Source organism: Trachinotus anak, unplaced genomic scaffold, assembly GCF_046630095.1.
Source record: "Trachinotus anak isolate AG129_WGS33_773 ecotype Australia unplaced genomic scaffold, CSIRO_AGI_Tana_v1 ptg000034l, whole genome shotgun sequence".
Lineage (NCBI taxonomy): Eukaryota > Metazoa > Chordata > Actinopteri > Carangiformes > Carangidae > Trachinotus > Trachinotus anak.
The window spans coordinates 4395134-4412892 of record NW_027273885.1 but is presented as its reverse complement, the minus strand read 5'-3'; the positions used below and the strand labels follow the sequence as shown (position 1 = coordinate 4412892).

The 17759-nt window shown below is 44.6% G+C and overlaps 2 protein-coding genes across 2 annotated transcripts; one reads left to right on the top strand and one right to left on the bottom strand.

Annotated features, from left to right (window-relative positions):
- Nucleotides 1-688: 688 nt before the first annotated feature.
- LOC139614376 (RING finger protein 228) lies at nt 689-3381 on the bottom strand. Its single transcript, XM_071471575.1, has one exon. It carries the CDS (start codon nt 3079-3081, stop codon nt 2311-2313), a length of 771 nt encoding a protein of 256 aa, XP_071327676.1. The 5' UTR covers nt 3082-3381; the 3' UTR covers nt 689-2310.
- Nucleotides 3382-5632: 2251 nt separating this feature from the next.
- On the top strand, nt 5633-17594 carry sgpp2 (sphingosine-1-phosphate phosphatase 2). Its single transcript, XM_071471574.1, has 5 exons — nt 5633-5953; nt 7144-7305; nt 12876-13055; nt 15890-15979; nt 16807-17594. Exons 1-5 carry the CDS (start codon nt 5759-5761, stop codon nt 17350-17352), a joined length of 1173 nt encoding a protein of 390 aa, XP_071327675.1. The 5' UTR covers nt 5633-5758; the 3' UTR covers nt 17353-17594.
- The last annotated feature ends 165 nt before the right edge of the window (nt 17595-17759 follow it).

The following is a 17759-nucleotide window of genomic DNA, read 5'->3' as shown; positions in this document are numbered from 1 at the left end:
GTCAAGCTGGACCATATTCAATTTATTACCAGTCATTATGTAAGAGCGAGCATGATCAAAAACACACAGCCTTGGTAACAGACACTTCTACCAGCTGTGATGCTATAATGCTTCGCTGCGCCATGAGAGAGAATGAAAGCGATGGATATTCATGTTTTCTTTATTACTGAAATGTGTTTATGTATGTAAAACAGCACATAAAGAACAGTTCTCTGTGCAAATACATTTGGTACTTCAACAACAACCACAGATTCTCATAAAAACCAACGACATTTTCTAGGTCCTCTGAAATAAATACAATATGCTTACATTTGTCAAAGGTATACCCCGTTACTTGTGTCAAATAAGGGGGGAAAGTGCATCATCTAGAAGTTGGGGGGGTGGGGGGAGGTTGAGCAGGATGATTGAAGCAAGCATGGGGGTCAGGTTGGAGGTTGGGGATGGGAGGTTAAACATGTTGTACTTTTGTATTTTTTATTTTTTTGCTTTTTTCCCCCTGTGCAATGAGGTAGGGATAACCATGAGTGTGCAAGGACAAGTGCTCGTCTTAAACCACCCTGGTGTTCCAATCATCTCCGAATTTTATACTAAATGTTGTCAGGAAGGTCTGGGAGTAAAATTGGCTCCAAGGACCACAGCACATCTGTCAATAGGAGGGTTTTACACCGCGTCGCAGATAAGGTGTCGCTTTTTTTTTTTTTTTGGCCATATTCAAGAATTATAAATAAATAATTGTATAGATTGTACACACACAGGATTCACCAGCGGTTCACAGTTATATTCATAATAAGAAGTCTACCCACTGTAGGCCCTTGAGTTTTAGCTTTTTTTTGATTGCATTTCTTGGTCTGAAGCTGATTCCACTGAAAAGTTAATTAAGTGGATTTGATTTGACCCAACCTTTCTGAGGGAAAAAAAAGCCCATATAAAGTGAATTATATTGAGTTTTAGTTCAGTACAATCCAATAGTTGCATTGTGTTAATAACGGACTTGACTGTGTAAGGTCCCGCTTTCTAATCCCTGCAGCAGCAGAGATGGGGCTCTTAAAGTTTCCAGAGGTAATTATGACTCCTGATGATTTCTGAGGAACCAGAATCCGGTTGCTCACTGTCTGATCTCACATGTGGCTCTGAAAGAAGCACAGGAGTGAGCTTGAACTAGCTGAAAGTGGACTTGTTTAAACACTTACAGACACATATGTCTCTAGCCTTTCTTCAAAGCCAGGTGCAAAAAAAAAAAGAAAGAAAAACAGATTTTTTTAATAAGTATAAAAGTGTTCCACGTTGGAAACCCTGTTTTTCACTACAGATGTGTAAATAATGTGACAGGAGGAGGAAATCCCTGCCGACACCCCAGCTGGGTGCTGTCAGTGGTGGGAGGCCTGTGCATGATTTTGATCATGATTACAGTGAAGTCTTGCTTCATTCAGCAATGAGGTGAGGCACAGGAGTCAGGAGACACATCGTCCCTTCCGTTAAAAAAAACCAAAAGTCTTAACCTTTCAGTAGCCTAACATGCACAAAAGTAGCCAAACACAAGTTCAAAATCACAAGCCAGCCTTTTGTATCCCTTTGCCTGGAGAGAGGTGCAGTTTTCATCGTGACAATGGAAACAGTGCCATCCTGCAAGATAAGTTAAAGCACGAGGATTAGGAGGGTCTTCACGAGAGGCTGGTCACACCTATCCGGGCCCCCTCACCGCCTCTGTGGACTATTTACAGTTTGGATTGTGGATTCTTTTGTAACAGAACAACATTTCAGAGGCTTTTCCACATTGAACATACGAGCCTCCGTTAAAAACCAAAATCCATCACCTGGAAACTCTGAAGTGAACATTGCCTGATATCTGTACAATACAATAGTGCTTTGTTGAGATATAAGAGTGAATCATCATGGACAGTTATCATACAGTGAGTGGCATAGTGGGATATGCATATCATTTAGCAGGACAGGGAGGGGAGGGTGTCAAACCCTGCAAATGAGCACTTCACATTCTGTCATCAAACCAGCCTCCTCTCAGACCGACGCCAGGCGGGTCCAAGTCTGAAGTTCACTCCTCAAGATGCCCAGTCAACTGCATGGGCCTGCTGCAAATTCAAGTGCTTAACTCAAGGAAAAGATTATCAAGGATCATGTTGCTCCAAGCAACATGAAGGCCTTTGGGTGTTTGCTATACTGATAAAAGGCCATTCTGGACGAGATTTATTCCTAGAAAAGTAAAGGGAGCAGGAGGATCAGTTGTCAGTATTATGTACATAACCACACACCCACAGCACAACATCTCCATCAGCAGGCAGAGCCCGCAGCCTGTCAGGCGTTTCTCCGGGAGTTACTGGTGGCGGAGGAGCGGCCTGTCTCATGGTCCGGTCTGTACTTGAGCCAGCAGATGAGCCATGTGACGACCACCGAGAACATGGCCAGGATGCTGGCCACGGACAAGCAAATGGGTCCCGCCGGCGAGGGAGGAATGCTGTGACTGTGCACAAAGATCAGGCCCATGAAGAGCAACACCAGCATGGACAGGAAGGAGAAGATCACGCAGACGCAGCCGGTGGTCAGGGCGACCCTCTTGCAGCTCTGACAGCTGTCGTAGCGCACCGAGTCCTGGGAGAGGGTCGTGGCCGTGGACACCGTGGTGGACGGGGTCGCCTGGCTGGTGCTGGACGTCCCCGACGCCTCCTCCCGGCGGAGGGCGACAAGGGCTGGGTGCAGCGGGGGTGGGTACGGCGGCAAAGCGTCCTGAGGCAGGGGGTCGGAGTCGATGTAGAGCGGAAAATCCTCCGTCACCTTGGTGTTGTTGGGCAGGTTTTGTATCCGGTAATCCGGCACCGGAGTCCGGTGGCGACAGACGGGGCAGCTGATGCGCCATGGCCGCTCCTCCCGGAGGTGAAGCGTGTTCAGGCACTCCTCGCAAAACGTGTGGAGGCACTCCAGGATCTTAGGAGCGCGGCGGTCAAGGTCGAAATAATTGTAGCAGATTTTGCATTCATACTCCTCGTAGGGAAACGCCGAGGAGGCCTCGCCGGGGGGTTCCGCTCCGGTTGGTGCCAGATCTACCTCTGCCATGTCATCTTTCGCCATTCACATTCTCCGGTGAACACAAAGGGAGCTGGCGGACAGATGCTGATGACGGTGCACGTCTCTCCTCCTCTCCCCCTCCTCTCCTCCCCGCTCATTGAAACGCCATCATTCCCGCAGAGACTGTTGATGTGTCCTCGCAGTCCCCTCGGCGTCCTTCGCGGAGAGGAGCCGTCTGCTGCTCGGTGCGCACGATCGGGATCCCGTGGAAATATTAAAAAGCTCGCATTTGGTGTCAGGCTGTGTGGGAATAGATGATGTAATGGTGGTGACTCCGATGCGAGGGCTCATCCAACCAGAGCATCCCACAAAACACAGAGAGAGAGAGGGAGGGAGAGAGAGGCGGCGATGTGTCGCCTCGAAGTCCCGTTAAAGAGAGAGAGAGTTGTTGTTCTCTGAGCTGTGGCTGAGCAGGAAGCGGCGATGACAGCCAGGCTCGGTCGCAGTTACGCAGATCATGCCAGAGACAATAGGATGCGCTAATTTGGTCAACCGGGGGCGTCAATTCACGGTTTCCTGTAGCAAGAAGCAGCAAAACTCACACAATGTACCAGGAAAAAAATTACAGACACACACCTACGTTGTTTTACATTGAAAGGACCAGAGAGGAGCAGTGACAGCTGACTGTAACATCATTTAATCCAGGTTCTGCATTCATTGCCTATAGGGGAGTCTGGGGTCCTGATGCAGATGTTCAGGAGCACTGAGGTGGTCCACCTTAAAAAAACTATTAATTGTCTCATTGCTGCCTTTTGGTTTTCTAAAATCTTGTTCAAATTCAGTAAAACTCACTAAATGACAGTCAGCTTCATGAGCACATCATATAATCCGGCCCATACTTGGGCCACATGTTTGTTTTCTTCTGGCCCAGTATACATCCAGTTCCACATCTGGCCCAAACACAGCATGATTGTTGGATGCTACTTTCACATCAGGACCAATTCTGCTGCACACACAGAAAATCTTCCAGCTGTCAGTCAATACTGAAGTCCCACGTCACTGTGGCCAGATGTCAAGTCCAGCCCCAGCTGTGAGTCAAGCAAGACACAAGTCAAGTTATGTGAAATTTAAATCAGTTCAAAGACAGTGGTCATGAAAAGTTTGAGTCTCAACATTAACGAAACAGTAGCAGTAGGTTGCCGAGTCTGCAGCCATGCCAGTAGAAATCACCCCGTCATGTTCCAAAAACAAAAACAAATATTTAATTTTTAAAAAAGTCAAGTCAATTTGAGTCATTTGTCTCAAGTCATGAATATCAAGTCAAGTCCAGTTTTGTTGGTCAAACAAGTCTCAAATCCTCAAACTTGTGACTTAATTGACTTGACCTCTGGTTGTAATAATGAAGATGCTCTCAGAGGTTAGAACTAATAAAATACATGAGAAAGAGACAGAAGTCAGACACTGAGTCACAATTAAGGTATAAATTCATATAAAACATGGATAGTTCATGGCTGTGTGTGGGTGGGGTTAAACTGACCCAAAACCACCACACCGAAGGGGCCCACATGAACCATCATGTATGTTAACTGTCGTCACAGGATAAGTTTCTAAAAGCATGAACTGAGTCATGTGATTTCAGTCATTAGAGTTAAACTTAATTTCATGTGTTGGTAAAGTAAACTCTAGCATTAACTCATGATTTCAGGTCATAACATTTAAAGTCATCGAGTTCTGAAGACGATCACGACTGGTTTTAGCTGAAAGTCACCATCTGTTCATATGAAGTTAATAATTGAAGTCACTTTCTCTGGAATCACTTTATTACAAACTGTCTAGAATGAACACATTACTACTGATTTATTCTTTGATAATTGGTCCTGGGTAATTAGGTCGTTTCTGCTTGTTTCTGCTCTGAAGAGCAGCGTTAAGATAATTAAACCAGGCTGAGGTGAATGCTACATGTGCACCTTCTGATAAATGAGTGAAGGTCCACTGAAAAAAAAAAAAGCTACAGGTTTTTTTTAAGTTATTCATCTTTCCAACAAGGATAAAGTGTGATTACAGTCGTCAGCTGGGTGTTGGCCAGCCTGGCCCGGGGTCAGAGGGCTGAGAGATAAAGATGGGAATGATTAATGAAACTGGAGGCTTGTGCTTTGTGCCCCAAATGTTAAACAAAACACACACACACACACACACACACACACACACACACAATGATGAACTGTGTGAATTGGCTCCATGCTGTCAGGTATCATCATGTCTATGTCATATCTCATGAATGACCCAGCTGATTAGGTGTTGGACCACTGAACTGTCTATTTACTTTCTAGACCTACGTCATGTTATTTTATTGTTTTACCTTATTTTTTATTATTTTTTATTAGCTTAAGGAACTTCCTTATTTTATGACCCTATTGTTTACGGTTCTCAGCAATGTAAGGAGACAAGGTCCACAGAGACCTGCTAGCACGGAAATGCAATAAATCCTCCTTTCCGCCTACTACACACAGTGTGTGATAACACCTGTACCGTCCCAGAATAAAGGTCGGACTACCGGGTCCGCCCCCCCTTCTAGCCCCGCCCTGTGCGCTCACCTGTGCGCAGCTCTGCCCCCTGCTCCACCTGGGATGCGCTCTACCTGGGCAGATGTGACCTTCCGCTCTCGTTCATTACCTCCCCCCCTCCTCTCTGCTAAAGACAATCCGCATCAGCGTGCGTCCGTGCGTCCGTGTGGCCTGACATGCTGGAGCTTCTGGTTTACCTCCACGGCCCGGAGCTTGTGGCCCGGTTCCAGAGGCGATGCGGACTCTTCCTGGTCGCAGCCGCGCCTCACAGCGCCGACAAACCACGTGTTGAGGGGAAGCTGGAGGGAAGCTGGGACCACCAGGACAGCAACTCCAACTACAAATACAAGGAGGATGGATGTGCCGCTGGTGTAAGTCGAAGGGGAGAGTGAAAAACGTATTTTTTAGAGATAGAGACCACAGGAGTGATGAAACCTGTTTGTATTTGATTCTCACAACATTAAAGATTAATTTAGAATGAAGAAATGGACAGTGTTTTAGCCCTGGAGCTCTAGTTAGCTTTCATTATAAATCACTACCATTGATTTCTTTAAAAAGAGGACACACACACACACACACACACACACACACACACAACAGGCCTCCTATAAAACAGTTTACTAAAACAGACATTTGGAGTTTTATTCAGAGACAAACCAAACGGTGACTGGCTTTTCTCGTTTGTCTGGGCGTCCCTGTCAGCCTCCAGGTCCTCGTCTGCACAGAGACGAGCTGAGTGGGGTGTTTACATTCTTCTGTCTCTCTTTTCATGGACAGACGATATTTTTAGGCTGTTAAAGTAAAAATGTGATCAAGTAACTTCTGGTTTGATAATGTCAGTGGAGCAGCTTTAGGGCGGTGTTGAGGATGGATGTTATTTTACATTTATTAATCTGTTCAAAGTAAATATTGTTTTAATTTTAAATGTTATGAGCTGTAATACATCCCTGTACGTTGGGAACAAATGATCTAAGTTTGCGTAGAAACTGACTTTTTTTTTTTGAGGTGTGGGTTTTGAAAGAAGTGGGCATTTAGGAGGCACAGGGGTCTAATGAAAGATCCCAACCAGCTGGATTATGGGAAATGTAGTGGTTCTTTTTTGTTTCTTTGTTTTGGAGCTTGACCTATATAGAGAATAACAGGCAGCATATCTCTGTCTCTGCTGCAGAGGCTTTAATCTCAAAATTAAATTTGAGATTAAATCAGTCCGTCTCTGTCTCTCGTGAGTCGACTAACTTTATTGAAGGGCAGCACTGAACTGCCTCAGTGCTCCTTAAAGCAGGATCACCAGACAGTGGCCACTGTAGCACTGGTCCATGTATTTGTGTGTGTTTTCTTAATTACCTGGCTGATGAAATCCTGTTCATTTGCTGCCTGTTAAAACTGATGATATTCAATGTAAAAAAGCTGCAAAAAAAAAAATGGAGCCAACAAAGGGTGTGGTTGCATGTTAGGGTGGGAGATCTAATCTGTGATCTAAATCTGATTTGGTTCCAGGAGCCGTCTTTAGGCGCCTCGATCCATCATATGTTGTTCAGTGACAGGTGTGTATTATCTGCAGGGCTGCAGCCGGCCTCAGTACGAGGTGAGGAACTGGCTGCTGCACTTCCTCTTCCTGTTCTCGTCAGGCCTGGGCCATGAAGTCTCCTACATCACCTGCCTGCCCTGCATACACTGGAACCTGGACCCGTTCCTGTGCCGACGCCTCGTCAACATGTGGACCGTAAGCTAGAGAGAAACTGTGTGTGTGTGTGTGTGTGTGTGTGTCAGACCACCTTCGTCTGCAAAAATAGTCTGATGACTGTCACAATGCCACCTCTCTTCTCTCTGCTGCTCTCTCTCTCTCTCTCTCTCTCTCTCTCTCTCTCTCTCTCTCTCTCTCTCTCTCTCTCTCTCTCTCTTCGCCTTTCAACCTCCCTTTCATCCTTCTCCCCCTCCAGTGGCCTGTCTCTGACACCATCATGTCCATATATCCCCAGGCTTTAGGAGGCCACTGACTGACCGCGGCCCCTGACATGGTTTGAGGCCACACATGAGGAGACGTCAGTGCAAAAAGACGACTGGGATCTCCCCTTTAGACGTTTATTCTGACACAATCCAGCACATTACGACAAGAGACCCCTAAAAACATGTCAACTGTGATCGCAGAGGGAGCGTTTGTGACACGCAGACAGCCGTGCACCCTCACTCCTGCAGAGTGTGTGATGGGAAGTGTGTTTTTGTGCCCTTTGTGTCCCTGCCCCGAGCGCTTGGTGGATGCCCTGTGTCTGAACCCCTTGTTTGGCCCCCCAGGGAAAGGGATCCCATTCTTCTGGCATCCTGGCTGCACCAGGCCCCTGTGTGAACTCCTGTCAGACACACATAAACACCAACACACACATGCTCGCGCTCCCCACCTCGCCCCGCTAAACACACTCGTCACCCTCCCTCTAGTTAGACATTACCAGCTTTACTCTGTGTTCTCCTCCCCCTCGTCTACCAGCAGAGTGTTTTATTGGCCTCATCAGCGCTCTGAGCTTTCTCTCTCTGGACCGACCATTTGGTCTGTCAGCCCTCAGGGCGCATCACCCCGCACTTCCAACTTCTAACAGCACCCTGCCATTGTGCTGGTGGAGTTATCTAAGGTTCACAGAGGCCTGTGCACTCCCTCTCTCCTCCTCTCTGTCACTCTCTCTCTCTCTCTCTCACACACACACACATGCAAAACCCGCCACTCCTTGCCAGCGCCAACGACTGAAGTGCATCCATGCAAATTCAGACTTGGATGCACAAGCAAACACATTACAGGCCCATGAATGACACACACACATTATACACACATGCACCCTTGTGTCCTTCACTACTCTTTGTTGTGTTTATTGCAGGGTGACTTTGGTTGACTTAGAAAACAATGACTGTCATTAACCATATGGTCATGAATTACATAGCAGTGTTGTATGGTATTATTATAGCGTTGTATTATGCAAATCATACACCTACTGTGCTGTGTGGAATATTTAAAAATCTCAAGTTGCACTTCTCCATAATGACACAAAGGGCACACTAAGATATAAAGTGTGTTTAGCAGGAGGCATGTAGACCGTCTGCCTCTTTCAGGAACGTTGGTGTATTATTCTAATTTGTACGCAGTAATGAAGAGAGAGGAGGGTCACGTTCAATGACAACAAGTCACTTCATTCTTATAAGACTACAGTTTTTCAGCTGTGCAGCCTCCGTCAGTCGGGATCTGCCGTCACTGATGAAGGCTGGACATCAGAACATTTCTGTGTAGGAATAAAAAGACTTCTGTTCATTGAGTGTAACCCTGTCCTGTCATCATCACAAAGAAACTGTGATCAGTGGAGTTTTTACTGGCATAATGACTGCGTGTTTTATGCTTCAGAAGTCTTTGAAGATAACAAGAACCAAAAAGATCTTATTAACAAATCAAGACCTATAAATAAAAAAAAAACTACAATAAAACTATAACTGACTTTAGCCACCAGCTCTAAAAATGCTGCTCAGTTGCTCCACCACTTCTGTCTAAAGTAGATCAACATCTATCGGATGGTTTGCACAGACATTCATGTTCCCCAGAGGAAGGATCCAGGGGACTTTGGTGATGTCCTGACTTTACCTGTAGCACAACCAGCAAACTGATATTTTGGGTTTTTGACTGAAATGTCTCAACATCTATTAGACATTTCACCACTAAATTTGGTGCAGACATTCATGTCCCCCTCAGGATAAATTGAAAATAGCATTAATCTCTGAATCTTTAATTAATCTAACATCATCACCAGGTCAAAATTTTAATTTGTGCAGTACCTTTGTTTACAACCAAATACCCGCAGTTCCATATACAATAACACATACTAATTGTCTGTATGAATAATGGGAAAATGGAGGAGTATTCATTAAAAAATGTACAAAACAGCAGCATTCTGGATAAAATACAAGTTTATAAAAGAAACACCTGAGAACAGTAAGTCAGTGAGCAGCAACGACTCAGCTCAGCTTTAAAACTGTACCCAGAAGAGCAACAGATTCTGCCGCCTCATTAAGACTGTCTCTGTAATTTGCAGTAACCATGCTGTGGGGATTTGGCATATTGACTCTGCAGTTGTATTACGGAGGAACTCTTACATATCTGCAGAAAATTGTTCTCGCTTTAAGAGAGTGCGTAGCGGCATTACTCCCGGAATAGCTATCGATCAAATAAAGCTCTATTACATTTGCTGCTGAGGAGTTCTGCAGTTACGCTTGTAATGGCTTTACTGTTAAAATCTTTATTACACTAAAATGTGTTTTTCTCAGCTCTGCTAATTTTGTGTGCACAGGTAATTTTTCTACCACTGAGCATTTACCCTAAGTGTGCATTTTACTGTCACCAGTGTCGGAGAGTAGCTTTCCAAACCTTATTTTTGCAGTGTGCTGATTGTCACTTGGCTGTTGTGATGCAACACGAATATATGACCGAGAAAACAAACCTGCTATTAATCATGTCACCGTAGAACAAAACAAACATCTTTGTGTTTTTTTTCCATTCAAGCAGTGGCCTGTGCAAGAGCCCCTCTTCAACCACACATACACAAACACACAGTCTCACACACTTCACTCACTCTGGTCCACATGTTGACAGATCAAGGTCCAAAGCTGCCCTGGCCTCAATCAATACACTCATTCATGAGAAAACACGCACACTCCAGTGTCACTGTCTTCATGTCTGTGTGTCTTGACCTGTCTTTAACTCTTCCCTTAATGTGACCGGACTGTCCCTGGGTCAGTCCTTTGATGGTTCGCACAAAGACACCAATGAAACACTGGCGTGATGGAGGCAGATGAATGTGATGTTTGTGTTGATGGTGCGTGCAGGCGTGGGGTGGGGGGGGTGGGGGGGGGTTTTGCATCATATCATTCAAGCTGGTAGGCAGATTCATTGTGTGAAGGCAGAGGGGAGGGGGACACAGTGGATCATGTGTGCACTGTATGGCTTGTTGTGTGAATACACCGTCATGGTGAATGAATGGGATCAGACATGCTAAATGGGTTTACCATTGTCAGTCCTTTGTTTTTTGCCCACTTCATGGTACCAGTTATTGTGTCTGGGCATGTGTGTGTGTGTGTGTGTGTGTGTGTGTGTGTGTGTGTACAGTGTAGGTAGATGCTAACGCTGGAATAATAAAATTTACATTCAGACATAACCAGAGGACAAGGAGAGAATGAAAAGAAGGATTTAGCTTTTGGAACGAGACTGTAATCCTCGCAATCCTGCATCCTTCAGCTAAATGCTAACATCAGCATGCTAACAGGCTCACAGTGGTAGTGCTAACGTGATGTTTAGCAGGTAAAGAAAATCATACCTGACAATGTCAATTTGTGACTTTGTGGATTTGTGCAAGAGTTAAGGGCTGCAACTAGTTCCTGAAGGTTATCATATTTAAAAAATGATGGACAGATAACCTGCTTTCCTTCAAGACGTAGTCACAGTACTTAATTACACATTAAGACATAAATGGACATTTCTAGCCAAACTTTGATCACAGCAAAACTAAAACTTAACCAGTTCTTTGATTTATGAGCAGTTGACATTCCCATCAGTCTAAGCCCTACTTTGTGTTAAGTACTAATTATCAAATATTAGCATGCCAACACTAAGATGGTAAATTTTCCCTCTAAACATCAGCATGTTTGCATTGTCACTGCGAGCGTGTTAGCATGCAAACATTAGCATTTAGCTCAAAGCACTGCTCTGTTGTTTGTATGATCTGTAAGATAAACAAGTCGTGACTCCAGCACCACACCTTGCACAAGAGTGGGAGGCCAGTTGATTTTCTCATCTAACTCATAAGAAGCAAGCAATTAACTGCATTTATCAAAATGTCTCTTCCTTTTGAGGGAAACCTTAATGCTACAACATGCAACATTTTGGAAAACATTTTTGCAACGTGACGAGGGCTCTGTGCACAAAGCCAGGCCCATAAAGAAATCCCACTGTGGTGCGTAAGAACTGTGCAAACCTCAACTCTATCAAACACCTTTGTAATGAACTGTGAGTCAGGCCTCATCGCCCAGCATCGATGCTGGACCTCACTAATGCTCCTGTGGCAGCAAATCAGTGCAGCACTTTCCATTTTCTTGTCCAATCTCTGTTTCCACTCTCCTGGAAAAATCTTTTAGAGGTTATTGCAGCCTGTTAATTCCCAAAGATATGAAATGGGAATGAGAGAAATGGTCTGGTGTCCACATATTTTCAGCTCTTTTGAGTATTTTAATTTCGCTCTCTACCTGCTTTTCTCTGTCTCTACAAGTTTGCTGAACTAACAGCAGGTCAGCAGACGTACTTTTAGATCTCATTTGCCATGGTAACAAGCATTTTGTGATTACAGTGTCAGTAGAGACGGTAATAACAACCTCTCTATTCTCTCTCTTAAACACACACATTAGTGTCGTGCTCCCTCTGTGTGCGCTGCCTCCCTGCTCCTTGCTAAGACAGCCATTCATTAAATATACAAGGCAGAGCTTTAAATAAACCTGGAGCTGGAGCAGGCTGCCCCTCCGAGGGCCGCTGGGGACCTCATGAAAGAGAATAGGCAGCACATTTGGCAGGACACACACACACACACACACACACACGAATACCTACACACCTCCACACACACCTTGCACTGACTGTGTCATTGTGTCAAAAGCCCTCTGTCTCACCCCCCCCCCCCCCCCCCCCCCCCCCCCCTCCTGCTGAAGACACTGTGTCAGCAAACCCTGACATCTTCAAGTCTCAGTTTCTTACAATAGATTTTGTTACTGTAACGACTGCAGCATCTGCACTTTAATCCAGTCTCCAGCCCCTGTACAGTTTTTCTTCCTCTCTTTCTTTTTTTTTTTTTTTTTTTTTGAGTTGGGAGGGTGATTACTTATTTATGAGAGCGTGGTTAGTTTTAGAGCATAGCCTTATCGGGATTTTACTTCCTCTTCTCATTATTTTATTATCATCTTCCTCCATCTCTAATTTCTGCTTTTGTAGCCAACACACTGCAGCACTTTTCTGTCGCCTGTTCTGGTATTTGATCGTAATTACACTGTTGAATAAGGTTCTCCTGCACCAGAAAGATGCCATAATGGCTCCTTTTAAACACAAGAGTGTTTTAAATAGTTTTCCTTTCAACTGAATTCACGCAAATGTGCTCAATATGTAGATAGCAATGATAAAACTTGAAAAAACTAAAAGTAATAGAATAAAAATGGCACCTGAATATGATAGATATTTGGTGGGACCCTGTTTCTAAGAGACTTTTACTCTATCTTCTCTCTGAGGTGGTGATGTATGTCGGCCAGGTGATGAAGGATGTGCTGAAGCTGCCTCGCCCTCTCTCACCCCCTGTGGTTAAGCTGGAGACGCGTGTCGACGCAGAATACGGGCTGCCCTCCACCCACGCCATGGCCGCCACTGCCATCTCCTTCACCTTTTTGCTAAGCGCCCCCTCGAGGATACAGGTGAGCATCGCTGAGAGCTGTGATACCTCATAGCTCGAAGAATTTTTATTCTCGTCTCAACCGTGACTCTGACATTAATGTTTTTTAGTGAAATATTGAATAGATTGTCATGAAAGGACATTTAAGTTCCTGACTTTTCATGTAGTTAATGAATCTGGGCAAAATATTACTGTCTCCAAAATTTTGGTTTACGACAACCAATGGCATTCCCATCATCCTCAGCTGCACTTAGATTCTTTTATCTGGTTTTACTTTTTTCTCGTAAAGCATTTGTCATTTTGTGCTATATAAATAGTTATTATTATTACTTGGATTTAGCGCTAATTAGCAAATATTAGCATGCTAACACATAAAATTAAGATGGTAAATATTTTACCTTTCTCAACATCAGCACGTTAGCATATATTAGCTGATAATAGTATTTAGCTCAAAGCATTGCAGTGCTTATAGCTCATAGCTTCACAGAGATGCTAGCACGGCTGTAGACCCATCCAGGAAGTCAAAAATGAACCTCCCTGCTCACACTAGTTGTGTTCCCATTAACCAGCTTAATACGCAATTTGAAATTGCAAACTAAAAAACCAGTAATGGGAATTTTGAAAAACTCTCAAATATCGCAAAAAAAATGTAAACGCGTGCATGAGGTGGTTTTCAACTATTCAACCAAGCAGTATTTTGCAAAAGTGAAATGGGAACACTTTTTCCGCTTTTAAGTCACATGACATCCAAAAACATGGCAGACTATCATCTCCACCAGATATGAGGGGTTTGCCTTTCTGTCATTACATGCACCAGATGACCTCATTGCCTCAGATTAAATACTATAACAGCTATTGCAGTGGATGCAATCAAACCACTTAGCAGATGCTGGAAATCCGTGGCCATGTTTAATAGCAGTGATATCACAGGAGGAGGAAACCCAGCTTTATTCACTCAATGGAAACACAGACCATTCGCTGTTGTGTTGTTGTGTTTTGTTGACTTTTCTAGAAAATAAAATTCATTCCATTTTCGTCCATTTTGTGCAAAACTGCAATGGAAACGCAGCCACTGTTACATTATTAGTTATATTTTCTCAGTACATTATCTCTCCTGTGAATGATGAGGAAAATAAAATACCACGACTGTCCCGTGATATTTATCATGATTTTACTTGGCTCTTATCAGTAACAACTGAAGATCTGATATTTCAATGAACAGAAACCTGACGTGTAACAGCTTCAACATCAGTCTGATAGTTACAGGTGGTGATAACAATTACTGTAGAACAATGTCTTGATTGGTACCTGATATTTTCACTGAAACTGTCCTTGTCACACTGCTCAGTTCTATGAGAAATGCTGTTACCGCCACAGCTGACTGCAAATGATCCACTTCCACCTCATTAGAGCTCGGGAGCGTAGGCTAAGTGGGTGTTGAACTGTAATTCTGACAGTAGGTGTCTCATTAGTGTGAAGTTTATGGATTCCTTTCAGATTAGAAAGGCACCAGTAAGTGTTAAATTACTTGCTCTAAACGAGCCGCCGCCGCTGCCGCCGCTCTCAAGTCAAAGAGTTGAATGAGGTTAACTTTGAGGTACTGGGAGCCTGAGGACGGCAGCTTGCTCACTGGCGACTGAGTGGGATGAAGGGAGTGGCCCCGCTGTCCATCAGTGAGACCTGACTGAGCTGTTGGACAATGGGCAGGGAGGGGCGGGGCCAGCAGTCACCATCAGTCACCATCAGCCACACCCGTCGAGCTGCTGTTTGGTCTCCTGATGGACTCGACTGAGTCAATGACTGTCAGTCCACGTCTCTGCCTCCCTCCTCCCCCTGACTACCCCCACCCCACCTCCCCCCTTTATCTCTCCCACCCCACCGCCAAGTCAATAAAACACTCAGTGGCTCAATCATAGGCTGTCCTAACTGAGCCCTGTGTTTTAATGAGGAACCTTGTGAAGTCCGTCAGTCAGTAGTTTACAGTCTCTGCAGCTGTCAGACTGATGTGTGGTCAGATCCTGTCAGCTGGCTCCCCCCTCACATTATCTTACATCGACGTTCTCAAGGTCAGAGAAGCGATCAGCAGCTCTGAGACGCCCGTGTACAGTAGAGCACTTAGCCGTGGCCTGAAATTCCTCCAGGATTCCCCTGAAAGAAAAGAGCATGCATAGCTATAAATGAGCAGCAGGCTGTTGCAGAGGCTCCTGAATAGCCACAAGGCCTCGGGGCAACTCGCCCTGTTCCCAGAGCAGGTCAGAGGTCATGACAGTCAATCACAGAGTGACCCCCCTCCTGTCCCTGGCATCCTTTGTGGCCATTCATAAAAAACCTCTCTTCATGAACTACCAGTGAATAGGCTTCCAGCTGCAAAGGACAGGAAAAGACACAGGAAAAAAGGGCAGAGAGAGGAGGAGAGGAGGGGAGCACAGGAGGGGAGGGCGGAGGAGGTGAATGAATACACAAGGCCTCTCTTCTCACTGTTATTGAAATGGAGGGGGGAACAAAACCTGCCGCCATAGGTAAAGGAGGGAGGGGAGAGAGGATGGAGACAGTGGAGGGATAAAGGAGCGAGTGACTTGATGACGGGCAGAAAGAGGAGTTACACGTCAACATTGAGGAGACTGACGAATGGATGACTTGATCTCAAACTGAGAGAGGAAAAGTTAAAAAAAACTGTTTGTGTGCCTGTTCTGAGGAATGTGAAGAATTTAAGACACAAGATGTTCTACTTTCATAGATCTGATCTTTCATCATCAAAACCAGGAAGTTACGTTTGATGGTTATGTTATGTGTGTTAGGCATCTACACATCTGTCACTGTGATGATTAGTGAGACAAGTGTGTGTTTGTCACTCAGTTCCAGTTCGAGGTGGGTCTGCTGATCGCAGTGACGCTGTCGTCCTTGGTGTGTCTGAGCCGTCTCTACACTGGCATGCACTCAGTTTTGGTGAGCTAGAACACACACACACACACACACACACACACATTCCTCGGCATAAAACATTCAAGCTCAACGCTGGATTCATTATTCATATCTGTGTCTGGTTAAACTGTCTAGCTCAGGCTTTGATCCAAGACTTTTTATGTTGCCTTCTTAGCATTTAAAAATCTTGACGCCATAATATTAAGTTACAGTTATTTTAATCAGTTATGTTTAAGTACACATTTAACATAACTTAACATTTGGCTTAGGAGTAATACCTTTTGCTAAATATATATAAAAAATGTATTTAAAGCAATAGTGGTAATAGTCTGTTAAACAGTCTGTTAACAGCCAGCAGCTGGTTAGCTTAGCCTAGCATAAAAACTGAAAACAGGGGGAACAGCTCTGTCCAAAGGTAACACAATCCACCCACTAGCACCTGTAGCACTCACTAAGCAACAAGTGTACCCATAAACACGACAAAACAGTGGGAAAAATACATGAAAAACAAAAGGGTGTGGTTTTAAAGGGTGATGCATGCCAGATTATGTCTTGGCTAGTGCACTACTTGGCTAGTAACGCACACCCAAAAACCACAACCTGTCATTTATACACTTTTATTTTTGTTTTTACAGATTAAACAAACAAGATATAGCTTGTTCAGTTTCTTAGTTGTTACCCTTTTTTCCAGTTTAGCTAAGATAAGCTAGTTTAGATAAATTGTCTGCTGGCGGTAGCCTTATATTTAATGGACCAGTATGAGAGTAGCATCAGTCTTCTCATCTGAAAACAAATGTTGTGCTTTAGCTGTAAATGTTCTTGGTAAAATACTGTCCTTGTTCTGCTTTCAGGATGTGATAAGTGGCGCTTTAATCTCAGCCGTCCTCCTCTTCCTCACCTATCCTTACTGGGAAACCTTCGACCACTTTCAGCTCTCCAGCCACATCTCCCCCCTCGTGGCGTTGGCGCTGCCCCTCTTCCTCAGCTACACCTACCCAGAGCTGGACCATTACAGCCCCACACGGGGAGATACCACCACCATTCTCGGAGTGGGGGCCGGATGCTCAGTGGGGTACTGGGTGAACGAGCAGCTGGGGCAGACTTTTGAGCCCCAGGGCGCGTTACCTGTACCTCTACCCACGCTGACGACTAATGCACTTGCAGTAGGCGTCACCCGCTTCCTGCTGGGAGTTGCAGCATTAGTGGCAACAAGACAGATAGTGAAAACTGTGAGTCTGCGGATGTTATATTCGTGGTACAGAGTGCCAAAAAGTGACACCAGTGCCAGGAGGAGGAGAGAAATTGAAGTGCCGTATAAGTTTGCAACATATACAGCTGTTGGACTTGTTAATTCTATCCTGGTCAATAGAGGCTTCATTCTACTGGGGCTGCTATGACCTATTCATGTAAGACTGATGAATAATGATCTGAATTTGCAAAGACAAAAATGTACCTCATATTTATTTCACTGTGTATCAAAAGATTTGATACAAAGATTTTTTTAACCTTGTAACAATTTCAGAAACAAGGAGTTCTCCCCGGGAATGATTCACAGGCGCGTGCTTGTGACTGACCTGTAACTGAGCCCAACGCAAATAAAATGTTTTGCTCACGTAGCAATAAAGTTTTTATGACTTAATTCTCGGTTTGATCAGTGTTTGAATTGTGCAGTCAAAGCTTGTAGCACTTTCCCTGCAGCGTTGTGTATTTCAGAGCGTACATGTGCCAGAAAAATTTCCATAGCCGAGCTCACTGTGAGACGAGACGAGCCGAAACCAGTCAGCTAAGTCAGATCAAAATCAGT